General features: G+C 35.4%; 1 protein-coding gene across 3 annotated transcripts in view; it reads right to left on the reverse strand.

Moving 5' to 3' along the window:
* Positions 1-12505, reverse strand: part of LOC149538656 (synaptotagmin-5-like) — a 318251-nt gene that overhangs the window by 135223 nt on the left and 170523 nt on the right. For all 3 annotated transcript variants that reach the window (XR_016356085.1, XM_089799985.1, XM_089799984.1), the window contains 2 exons: positions 3877-3951; positions 3664-3743 (listed from right to left, as the gene is read on the reverse strand). Coding sequence is in view for 2 of the 3 variants with exons in the window: in XM_089799985.1 (XP_089656111.1) it covers positions 3664-3743; positions 3877-3951 (155 nt within the window). In the remaining variant the exon portion in view is untranslated. The remainder of the gene's footprint in view (positions 1-3663; positions 3744-3876; positions 3952-12505) is intronic.

Genomic DNA, 12505 nt, shown 5'->3' on the forward strand with positions numbered 1-12505 from the left:
AGGTGATAATGGAGCAATAAAGTTGTGGACACTGGACAGGCAGGAAATTCTGGAAATAGTGAATGGTTCGAAATTGAAAATATATCAAGCACGACCTATTCCGTCGTCGACCAAGATCAAAGAGCAATAGAAATTTTTTTTTTTTAAAACAAAAAAGGAAAAAAAACAGTCACCGTATGGTATCTTAAATGGACCTAGAAGGCATCGTATGGTGTTTTCCATAGCCGTACAACCTTTTTTTTTAAAAAGCTCCCCATACCTGTACGGATTTTAAAGATTAAGTTCTCTGTTTGGGCACGTACGGATTTTGAAGGTTGACTTCTCTATTTGGCACTGTACGAATTTTGGAGGTTGAATCTTCTATTTGGCACTGTACAAATTTGGAGGTTGAATTTGGCACCGTATGGATTTTGCTCAGGTAGACACCATACGGATTCAATTTCACTGTGTGTTTTTCATGACCATACGAAGGCAACAAGGCATCAGTGATAGCAACCGTACGGCTTTTGAAACAGGGAGATAGTTCTGCTGCTGTGACTGTACGGATTGAAGAATCGACAGAGAGCTTTCAGAAGGTATTTCATGGTCATACGACACATTATAACTAGACATCAGCCCCGTACGGCAATTTTATTCACCCACAGTACGTGCCCTCACCGTACGGCTTAGTCGTGCATCTTCTTTTTTATGCTCAGTGGACTTGACCTTTCGCTCACAGCAGAAGCTTATTAGCACTCGTGAATTCCACTGGGGTTGAGTGCTAGAGTGTCGTAGCAGCAATTATACTCATGCCAAAATGACTATGAGAAGATCGACTTTGGACTCTGATCAACAGAAGGAAGCAGTCAAAAGAGAAGGCAGAAGGAAGCAGTCAGAAGAGAAGGTTCTAAAAAAAAAAATCGACGACAGAACCCTGCAGGGGCACTGCCCCTCGACCCTGCTTGGGGCGATGCCCGCTAGACCCCCAGTCGGTGCAGTTATCAGTCATGGGAAGTATGACCAGTTGATGAGACCTGGAGCTGCTGCAAGCATAGAATGTTTGTGTACTAGAGGTGGAAAGATCAACGGAGCAAGCCTTTCGAGAGGGGTGATACACTTTGAGGCACTCAGAGTAGGTGTTGGACGTGAAGCTGTCTTGGTGGATGCATAGAGAGCTCCAGAGGAGCTAATCATCCAATTGAAGGCAGTACAGCGACACTTGGCTCAGGGTACCCAGGAGTTGGAAGTAGAGAAAGTGGCATGGGTGACTATCAAGGTCAACTAAGGAAACAGTATTGTGTTAGCAATAGCTGTAGATGCAACGTATTCTAGAGACTATTTTGTTAAGCATAGAATGTTTGTGTACTAGAGGTGGGAAGATCAACGGAGCAAGCCTTTCGAGAGGGGTGATACACTTTGAGGCACTCAGAGTAGGTGTTGGACGTGAAGCTGTCTTGGTGGATGCATAGAGAGCTCCGGAGGAGCTAATCATCCAATTGAAGGCAGTACAGCGACACTTGGCTCAGGGTACCCAGGAGTTGGAAGCAGAGAAAGTGGCATGGGTGACTATCAAGGTCAACTAAGGAAACAGTATTGTGTTAGCAATAGCTGTAGATGCAACGTATTCTGGAGACTAGTTTGGTACAGGCACGAGACAAATGTGAAAGTGATGTGACGAACACAGATCTATTTTGTTGTAGTAGTCAGTTAATGTACTCTGTTTTGTTAATCTGTCTCGAATGTTTTTTAATTGTCATCCGGAGACGACTTTTTTCTTTTGGGGGGGGGGGGTGATGTCGTCGGTAAATATTGTTTAGCCGACGGGTCCCTTCGGAAAGGTTCTTGTTATGTAACTGACGGGTCCCTTCGGGAAGGTTCTTGTTATGTAGCCAACGGACCCCTTCAGGAAGGTTCTTCGGAAAGTATATATACACCCGCCGAGATCATTGTAATCATCATCATAAGCATAATGTAATGTCTTTAGCATATGCAAATACTAAAAGGAATACTGTTGTTCGTGTTATTTGTCTATATGCAATAACCTATTTACCCATACGGTAAACAATTCTATGAATATGTCAAGTTATATTATTGTAATGTCCCCTCTTTAGTTCGACATGGCATTGATCATGGATTTGCCTATTCCAGACTCTCGTAGGCAAATGGTGTGGAGAGAGAGTCAATTCTGCGGATCAGATGGTCATATCTTGCTCTTGAAGAAGTGTTAAGAGGTTATATTTTATTATTATGTGTTATTGGGGCCTACATGTTATAATTTTAAGTTGAGTTGCACTTTTTATTTTATAAAATTACTTTATTATAAAAAGTGCATTATAATGAGATTTTATAAAGGATGTTTCTAGGAGTTCTAGCAACTTCTTAGAAAAGTGAATAAATAGAGGGCTGGGCCTCTCATTTGGACATGCTTGGATTTGAGATTTCTTCTACTTCTTCCATTGTGGAGCAAATTTGTAGTCTCTTGGGTCTGCAAATTATTATTTGATCTTTGGGAACGAATCATTCCCTTGGATTGGCGACTTTGAGGGTGTGAAATATCACCTGAATTGTTGCATTTGAGGAGTTGGTAATGCAACCATCTCATTTGGACTTCATTGAGATTCAGTTATAAGGGTTTACTTTGGTTGGAATAAGGGTTTCAGTTGTGCCCTAGCATTTGTGGATTGATTAACAGGGTTTGAAGACACAGTTGTGCATTATTTTCAGACTGCCAATCCAGAGTTTGGATCCATGTTTTTGCTCATAACTCCTAATTGGCTTGATGGATGAATTTCATATTTTAGGGGGTTATTCAGCAACCCTAGGCGCCCAGATTTATTGCTTTTGGAGTGACAAAAAACGCTGCAATATTTTTATCTAGCAGCCGTACCAGGCTGTACCTGTACGGCCCTGTTAGTTGGGCAGCAGCAGCAATTTTGTGAGTCGGTTTGGGGCAGATTGTGAGGTCTTCGTGTGGCATTAATCCAGCATTCATATCCGGCAAAATTGAAGCTATTCCAGGTGCACAAAATATTGATTGCCAAAATATTGCATGTTAAGGATTAGAACAGTCAGCACTGTCATTGCATAAATAGTTATTTCCAGTCATTAATAACTGTTGTAAAAGTTTCGTCATTTGCATTCCAAATCTCAACTGGGTTATTGTTCATGTCATAACATTGCATTGTCAAGAGCTTGATGTACTAGAAGTGCATAGTTGTGACAGTCTCTCATTGTAATCAGTTCTATTTGCTGTCATAAAATCAGAATTTGCATTGGACTTCATAGTTGAGTTTCATATTGTCATCTATCTCTTAGATTGGTAGTGTTATAATCTGGAATTGTTGTTCATACATTATTGGCATCATATATTGAGGTTTTGTTGTACAACAATTAGTAATATTGCAGCCTTATTCGGTTACATGCCAACTGTTTGACAAAATTCCTAAGTCCAGTTTGAGAGTTTCAATGGCCTTTATAGTAAGGGTCATTACAATTATCCTATGAAAATGTTTGTTTTGCTTCTCAATCTTTATGTAATATTATAATCAATATACAGTGTCAGTATATAAACTGCATATATTACAAAAATAATCAACATAACTCCACAAAATCTAATAATATATGCCACTGGATAACATAAGAAACAAGATAAAGAATCAAGACACGAAATCACCAAAGCCAGACCTGTAGTCTCCAGGTAAAACAGGATAAACATAACGGCAGGGCCAGACTAGAACATCCAGCACTGCTGTTCTAATCGTATTCTGCACATAAATGACTAAATTAGAATTTTTTCGGCATCTTTACACATAATTCACAATCAATAATTCCAACAGTGAACAGAAGACTTTACTAATCCAAACATTAGAATTAATTTGTATGGAATGCTTCTTGTACATCTACAATGCTGTCAACTCCTGGTAATGCTTTGACGTCTCCACCTAGAATCTTTATATTGAAACCCATGTCTGGCTGCGTTGGAACATCATACAAATTTGAATTAGTTCTCAAAAATGAACCGGAAGTAGATTATAGGATGAGTACCATTTTCTTAAGTTCACTGATAATGCTCAACAAATAATATATATGACAAACTTATGAAAAACATTTGCAAAAACATAATGAGAGCAAGATGTCAAAAGCATAAAATGAAAAGTTTGGAGGGAAGTTAAGATATAACCTTTCAAAAGGAAAGCAAGATACTAAAATGAGCTTCTCCGAACTTAGAATTCGATATTTTGATCATTAAGATAACTAAATTTTATGGACCAAAAGAGAAATTTTCTTGTTAGACAATCATTTTAACTTAATACAGTAAACATTTTATCATTAAAGATATCCAAATTTCTCCAAGATATTGACATTATAATGTTTGTCCAAAAAGTGCACTGTTGTTCCAAGAGATAGAATGTTTAAATCCAGGATGTGAACTTGAAATTGCAGAGGGTTGAAAAAAATTCTTTACAACCACATTGAAAAAGAATATATATACTCATCTGTTTAATTTTCATACCAGAGTTGAAGATAAAGAGAAAACAAAATAAATGGACAAAAGACAGCAAATTATCCTGGGAAAACCCTCTAACCTGAGGGGTAAAAACCCAGCCACACAACAATCATTTTATTTGTAAAAATCCTGACCTGGTTACAACTTGGACAACTATAATTTCACCAATTTTTAACAGCAATCAGATGGTTTGGCATTTTGTCAAACACTTGGCAAACGAACTCTCCAGCAATATGATTGGAAAATGCAAATATATATTAATGATCTTTGATGTAGCCAAATGGAAGTTCTGCCTGTGTTTAATTCTCGTTTTTTTTTTTTGAGATGAATAACAATAATAGATAATGCAAAGCCAAGACAATTTATTGATGGAAAGTAAATATAATACTGAACTGAACTCATCCCAAATTCAAATTGCATACAAAGAACCTGTTTACAATTGATAAGAATTCAAGACTTGAGCAATCACACTGTGCAGCTCCAGAATAGACTTAGCTGACTGTAGCCTCCTTCCAAACCAAACGCAGGACTCCCAGTTATGTCTGTAGCCCTCACACAGTCCTCCAAATCAGTTCACAGGTCGCATCCCTGCTTACGGCAGCCCATGTCAATGAATTACAGGCCACTATAATGGCTTCTACAGGTTCACAACAGGCAATAGCCCTTCTAATACCAACCGCAGCCCTCAAATGATGAACACAGGTTATAGGCAATTGATCGCAGGCCTCAAATCTGAATATTGGCATCCAAAAAGATTAATGCAGGCCTTAATTTATGAAACATAGGTCTCAATAAAGTAGTGGAGGTCTTCAATAATGAAATGCAGCCTCTCCAGTATGTAATGCAGGCTTGTTATTTGGTAGCCGCAGGCTATGTCACAAGGTTCAAGTTCAAATTCGTGTTCGGCAACAATAAAATTTGGATGAAATTCGACAAGAGAAAAAGTTCAAATAAAAATTGTGATAAAATTTGCCTTTATTTATTTTGTTTTTTAAATACAAGTAATAAATCGATAAAAAATAATACATATTAAATTCGAATATATTATAGTAATCTTTATAAAAACATAATTTAGTGTATTTAAAACTTTAATTAAACATTGTTAATCTATAAGTAATAAATATCTCATAATAAAATTGAATTTAAATATTTCAAAATATAAAGTTTTATTGCATTAAGTAAACAAAATTAATTAATATATGAGCTTATTTTACACAATAAAATATGAACTTCAAAATTTTATTGGAAAAAGAAAAAACAAAATTAAAAAATAAAATTGAAATATTAAATTCTAAAAGAGCAACTAAGTTACCCTTCTCCAACATATGCCACATATAATCTGCATTCTCTTTTGTTTTTTAGGAGTAAAACAAGTTCGGCTGGCTTTGTCCTCCCATCAAAATTTGCAAATTCGATTTGGGGATTGTTATGACATGCAGAAGGAGCGATGCTGCCCTCTAAGTGTAACAAGAGGACAGTTAGGCAGATGAGTCACTATCGGCTGGTGATAGAAAATTTCAAGAGTCACTGCAAGCGATGATGAGCTCAGCAAAGTTGGTGCCACCAATGGACAAATATTACATGAGCCATCAAAGATTTTTAACTATGTCTATGTGTATCATCCACTAATTACAATATAATTTGCATTCTATAGGTTGGAAACTCATTTCATGCTCCTATCCAGAGGAAAATCATGCGGTTTCTTCTCCGACTACTTATAAGTAACCCAAAACATATCAATGCTTTTAAACTGTTTTATTGAAAAAATAGACTTTTGACCCGTATGAATTGATTGACGAATTTAGGCAATTTTTATTTGTAAGTCTTCAAGTTCGTCGTTTTTCGAACCTCATGGCCGAAATTCGGTGAACGCTGTGACTTAGGCCGCAGGTAAGAAAAGGCCCAAGCACTGCCACAATTGGATTGCAACCCTTCAAAGCTGCACAATAAACTCTTCTAGTGAATCACAAATATGCACAATCACAACAAACACCAATGATCTTCCTCACACCAGTTGATTTTCTCATAAATCAATCACTTCTTAGACATAGTGAAATACAGTCAGAAGTGTTGGCAAATTGCTTCACCTCAATACACTTTCAGACAACTTCCAGAATTCAAACCCTCATCTAAACATAGACAAATATTATTCAAATTGGATAGATCTCCCAAATATAGTAGGAACAAAAGGGAAATCAATAATTCAATTCAAACAAATCTCATAACTTGATCCACAATACCTCAATTGTGGAATCAAATGCACTTCTCAGCTTCAAACCCTTGTACTTCAGCAAGGGCGTAGAAATCAATCTCAGAAACTCTTCACAAGCAACAAAAGCAAACTAATCAATCAGATGATTCATTTGCTTCATGAAGCCACCTTCTATAATCCACTTCGCTTCACCAACACACTATTAATTAGAAGCTTTCATTGGATTCTTTTAATAAATAACTTTTCTAGCACATGACTTCATGAAGACACTTTTCATTTAAGAGGCTTCAACTTTTAAATATAACAATTCCTTGCACTTTTATATTTAATTATTGACTTAAGCTTATAACTAATTAAACAAATGGCCCCTTCCAATGATAACTTAGTCATCAACCTAAGTGAAATTATAAATTTAAATTTTAACATTATAATAAGTCATTTAATGATTTAATAATAATTTGGCCATTAAAATAATAATAGCTCCCAAAATAGGCAAGAGTCTACAACGGAATGGTAAATTGTGATCCTCTCATCGAGGAGGTCTTGAGTTCGAATCTACTCGAGATTAACACATAATTATAATTGACCTTAACAATAATAATAAATAATCCAAGCTTCGGCCAATTACCTATCAAAATAATAATATAATAATAACTCCCAAAATACTTATCCTTCAAGTATGCAGGTGTAATGTCCCTTATTGGAATCAAATTTATAATATCTAAGATTTGTCAAACCATAACTGAATCATGATGTCATCTTTCTCATGATTGCATGATGGACATTTTAAAAAATCAATAGATTTCTTTCCCTTATTTGATGTTTGTATATTTTCTACCCTGCAGGATGGCAGGATTAAGCTCTGATACCACTGTAATGTACCCTGAAAGGATCTTGTACAATTTGTTTTAAAAATTTCTAATTATGACTTTAGTTGTAATATCCGTGTGAACTTTCTAATGTTTTTCTTTCTTCCCTATGATTGTTACTAAGATGAGTTCTATCTTATTTTAGTTCCCTCAAAAGATTTGTATATATACATATATATACACTACAACTCTTCAAAATATAATATCTCTATTCTTGACTCTAAAGCTGGTCTCTATTTCATGTATATCTATGTGCACTTCAGCCATTGGATAGAACATATCCTCATTCTTACTCCTTGACTTATTCGCTTGTTGCTTCCTTTCTGACCAAGACTTCTGATCGATTGCTAACTAGATAAGGTTTATATTGTCTATCATATTGGGTGCTTTTGGGATCTTATTATACTTGCTAAGTGGGTTACCGTCTTCTTCTTTCCTTGTCAGCAACTTCTCATCTACCTGACTACTATGATAGTAATAGCTCCCTCTATATCAAATGATTGTTGTAAGATTACCAAGATTCCCATAAATTGCAGACAAACCATTATTCTCTTATCTGGCGTAGCCTCCAGCTGTACTCTCAAATGTCTTCCGTAGAGTGTAAATGGCCTTTTTCTAATGTTCCGACTTCCAACGCGGGGAACAAACAATTCTATGTATGCGAGTATTGGACATTGAACAATCTTTTATTGACACGAATTATATTGTTGAGTTGCATATTACTCTCCTATGATTGATGATGCCTAGGCACAATATATAAAAATTGGAATACTCTTAATCATGATTTTTTTGTTCCTCGCATCTGCCTAGTCGGATATATATGGTTTGAAAGGCCACCCCTATCTCTAGAATCTGATATTTATTTGTTGCGTGCCTCTACCAACTATACTTTATTTCCACTTTCCAGCTTATTGCTAAGGTTATCTAATAGAGTATATATATCAATGTTGTACTTGCATGTTTCCCTATACAGATGTTAAAGTTATCTTTGGAATGTGAATGTCTATACTTTCTGTCATTTGGGATTACACCACCGACATGATAACTTAGTTGCTTGCAATCACAACTGAATCCTCAAATCGTTATTCTTGCATTGGTAATACCTTCATGGCTTCAGTATCACATTTTTCATGGCCTTTATACAATAGTCTTTGTAGGGATGTTCTTCAAATTCCACTTTCTCTAATCAATTGATTTCTTATGCAAATTGTATCCTCTCCATTAATATGTCTCCTTTATCCATTGTTCGCCATCATGTTGATTCCTTGATGATTATTCATCTTCCATTCCATTACATCTATTCTATCCTCTGTGTATGACTCTCTAACAAAATTCGCTTTTGAATGATTATCTTTGTTCTTTTCCCTATTGTGTCTCGAGTACTTATATACCTGTGGTATGGAAATATATTCTCCAATGTAACTAAGGTTAGGCTTGATGCTTCCTCATTGTTTGATGGTTGGCATGTATCTGCTTTTTTCACTTTTTCTCCCTTCTTAAGGAAGAATTGCCTATCTATTTATATTCCTTATACAGAATAGGTGTGTCACTTCATTTAGCAATAAATTGGGAACCTTCGATTTTCTTCCTTAATTATACTTAATTATACTTATGTAATCACCTCTTTGTTCTCATAAATCTTAATATATATAATATAATTGCTCTTATTATAATATAATGTTATATATTATAATATAATAATATTTTATGTGAAAATTATATATTATATTATTACATGATTTATTCCTATCATGTTCTCTTATTTTATTATATTAACACTACAATTCATTTAATAATTATAATATAATTTATTACTAAATTGATTCCTTATTTTGTTCTTTATTTTTAAATTCTATGGGGCAAAATAGGGGACATGAGAGCAGGATGAAATAGGAGTCACACCTATTATTTTCCCATGTAACCAAATTCACTTTCCTAAAATAGAAAGGGTTCATCTCAATCAACACCAAACTGGAACATAGTGAATTGTGAAGAAGACAAGACCCTCCCATAGCCAAGCCTTTGCCTCAAAAGACCCTCTATCCGCAATTATTAGCCTACGAGGATCATAATAATAGGCTAATCCCTCAAACTCGGATGCTAACAAAAATGGTAACATTACATTACTAATTAAAGAGGAGCAAATAGATTTACAATATGCCCAAAAATGAAATGATGATCATCGTCCTTATGATCTATAAACAATAAATGAAATACCCCTTTATAGAATCACTCAACAAACATATCAATTTATATGAGTGAATTCTTTCTTGAAGAATATAAAACAATGCATTGACCCTTCATCGTCTTGTCGTTACAAAGTGAAGGTCCTTTCTTGTCTTGACTCTTGACAATGTCTTTAATAAAAAAACATTATTTATATATTTTGAATTTGGAGAAGATATCTCCTGAAGCTATATCTCCAACACTCCCTCTTAGCTTGGGAGGTACCCTTCCAGATATCCATGTCATGGAATCATTCAACATAACACCCACAATAACTCCACCCATTTGTGAAAAAGATTTTTATCACAAAATACCTCAACATGATAACATTATGGAATCACTCAACATGACATCCATCTTGGCTCCATCGTAGCTACTCCCATGTGTGGAAAGAAACATACACAATGACTTACATCAAGGAGTCACTCAATGTGATGTCCTCATGGAATCTCTCAACATGAAGTCCGCCATTGCTACACCCATGTATGGAAGAAGCATATACACAACTGCCCATAATGGAATCACTCCATGTTATGTCATCATGGAATCTTTCAACATGACATTCACCATGACTACTACGATAAGTGGAAAGAGGCACATCTCTCAAAGGATTTCACCTCATATTTCCCCATCTCAGAGAAATATGCATGAAAGAGAAACCATCTCTCAAGGGTTTTCACCTCATATTTCTCCACCTAAGTGAAATATGCATTATAGAGCAACATCTCTCAAGGGTTTTCACCTCATATTTCCCCATCTTAGAGAAATGCACTAAAGAGAAATTGATGTTGAGACTCCTTTGCAACAGAGACTCCCTCTTAGCAACAACAACATTCTCACACAAGAACGACAAAGAGTTTATCACAACTTTGATAATCATAATAAATTACAATGGGCTCCAATGTTTGACCAAGCAAGGAGCTTTCAAAACCACACTGCCTCTCAAGCTTGTTGATTCTCTGCAAAGGACTTGGCACTCTCCATCTACCACTTAAGCTCCCTCTAAATCGTCTTGAGCCTAAATAAATCCTCACTCTTCAGCTCATCAAGCTCTCTATTTAAGTAATTTCTCATCAAGCTCTCTATTTAAGTAATTATTAGTATTCTCCAATCTCCACTTTATCACAATTTCCAGCATGTTAACCCTTTGATTGGTTGACTTGATGGTCTCTAGTTAGAATTCCTTCCACTAACTTTGAGGCAGCAATATATTGGACATGCTTCGACCACTACAAAGAAAGAACCCACTATTGTCGGTAAAAAGTATTATAGTGAACGGGTAGAGTTGTATCTGAAAGGGTACATGACAGTTGAGTCACCCCTTTGGGAAAGTATATGTACATTGTCTGAAGGGACTATTAGGGGATCATAATCATTATCATTGTAAGCATTGTACTTGGAGTGCATATTGCATATATGAATAAAGTCTGTGTTATGTATTACATCTTAATCTACCGAATGCGATAAGTATCCTTTTACCATGTACAGTAAACACCCACAAATTGCAAGTCGCATCAAAATGTAAACCTATCGTCTATAAATTCTTGTGTAGAACTCATGCAAGATGAATAATCAAAACCTCTTTGATAAGAGTTGGCTTCTATCTCCAACAACTGAGATACTAGTAAACACAACATAAATGCCCAATGTGGTGTCTCTCTTGATTCTACCAAGGTTTCTGTAATTATGTCACCTAAAATAGTTTAGAATTATACCACTATAGTGCCCCTCACATAACTATAGATTTGAACTTCAAATATTAACATCAACTCTTGAACACCTTCCCAAATCACCATCTAGACATGCAAATAAATTCTAAATTTTGCTATAGCAATTTACATCACTTCTTCAATTATTAAATACCAGGCCAATCAAACTTGTGAATTTTGGTGAGATGAGCAGCCACAAATAGCTACAAGAATAGAAAATCTTCCACATTTCAATGTTCCAAACAAGAACCCATCTAAATATGTTGTTTCTAGCAAATGCCTTCAATAACTAAATTCAACTAATGATGATTCTATGAATTCCAAGTCTTAGAAAACTTTCACTTTTTGTTCTTCATGGATGTACAACTAATAATAGAAACTCTATGACCTTCTTTCAGGCCACACAAACCAACAAGGGCATCAATCGTCTCTTCAGTTTGCTAAAGCAATGTTAGTTCCAATCCAGCTATGGATTAGAGATTTGTTACTCAAATAAGATCCCCACAATTTGCATGTCTTCCAAGGTAACCTCTTATTATGATTTCTCTTCAAAATACAACAGACTCAATGAAATCCACATTCGTAATACTATTATTTAGACCCTCTAATTATATATGGCACCTGGAAGATGAAGACCCAATAGTTATCTTTAATCTTCATCGGTTAACAAATATAAAATATTTCCTAAGAAAGTGTGAAAAATCAAACTTAGCATAAAGTCTACTAAACTTCCCAAATCTTGGATTAACGCACATAGGAAGTACTCTCTACCAAATACAAGGAAGATAGTTACGAATGCTTCAAATTTGGACCATATTATAATCAAATCTTTCATTCAACTATAGTTGAGATTCTTATGAAAGGCAACCCAATGAAAATTGTTATATTTGAATCATATGCAATATATATTTTCAATAAACTCAATGTTCAAATCCATATTAGTTTGAAATAAGGGACCTAGGATTTCTCCAACTTCTTTCTTTCGAATGAAGTATCCTCCCCT

Source organism: Cupressus sempervirens, chromosome 9, assembly GCF_028749045.1.
Source record: "Cupressus sempervirens isolate cs-2001-9-10 chromosome 9, ASM2874904v1, whole genome shotgun sequence".
NCBI classification, from domain to species: Eukaryota; Viridiplantae; Streptophyta; class Pinopsida; order Cupressales; family Cupressaceae; genus Cupressus; species Cupressus sempervirens.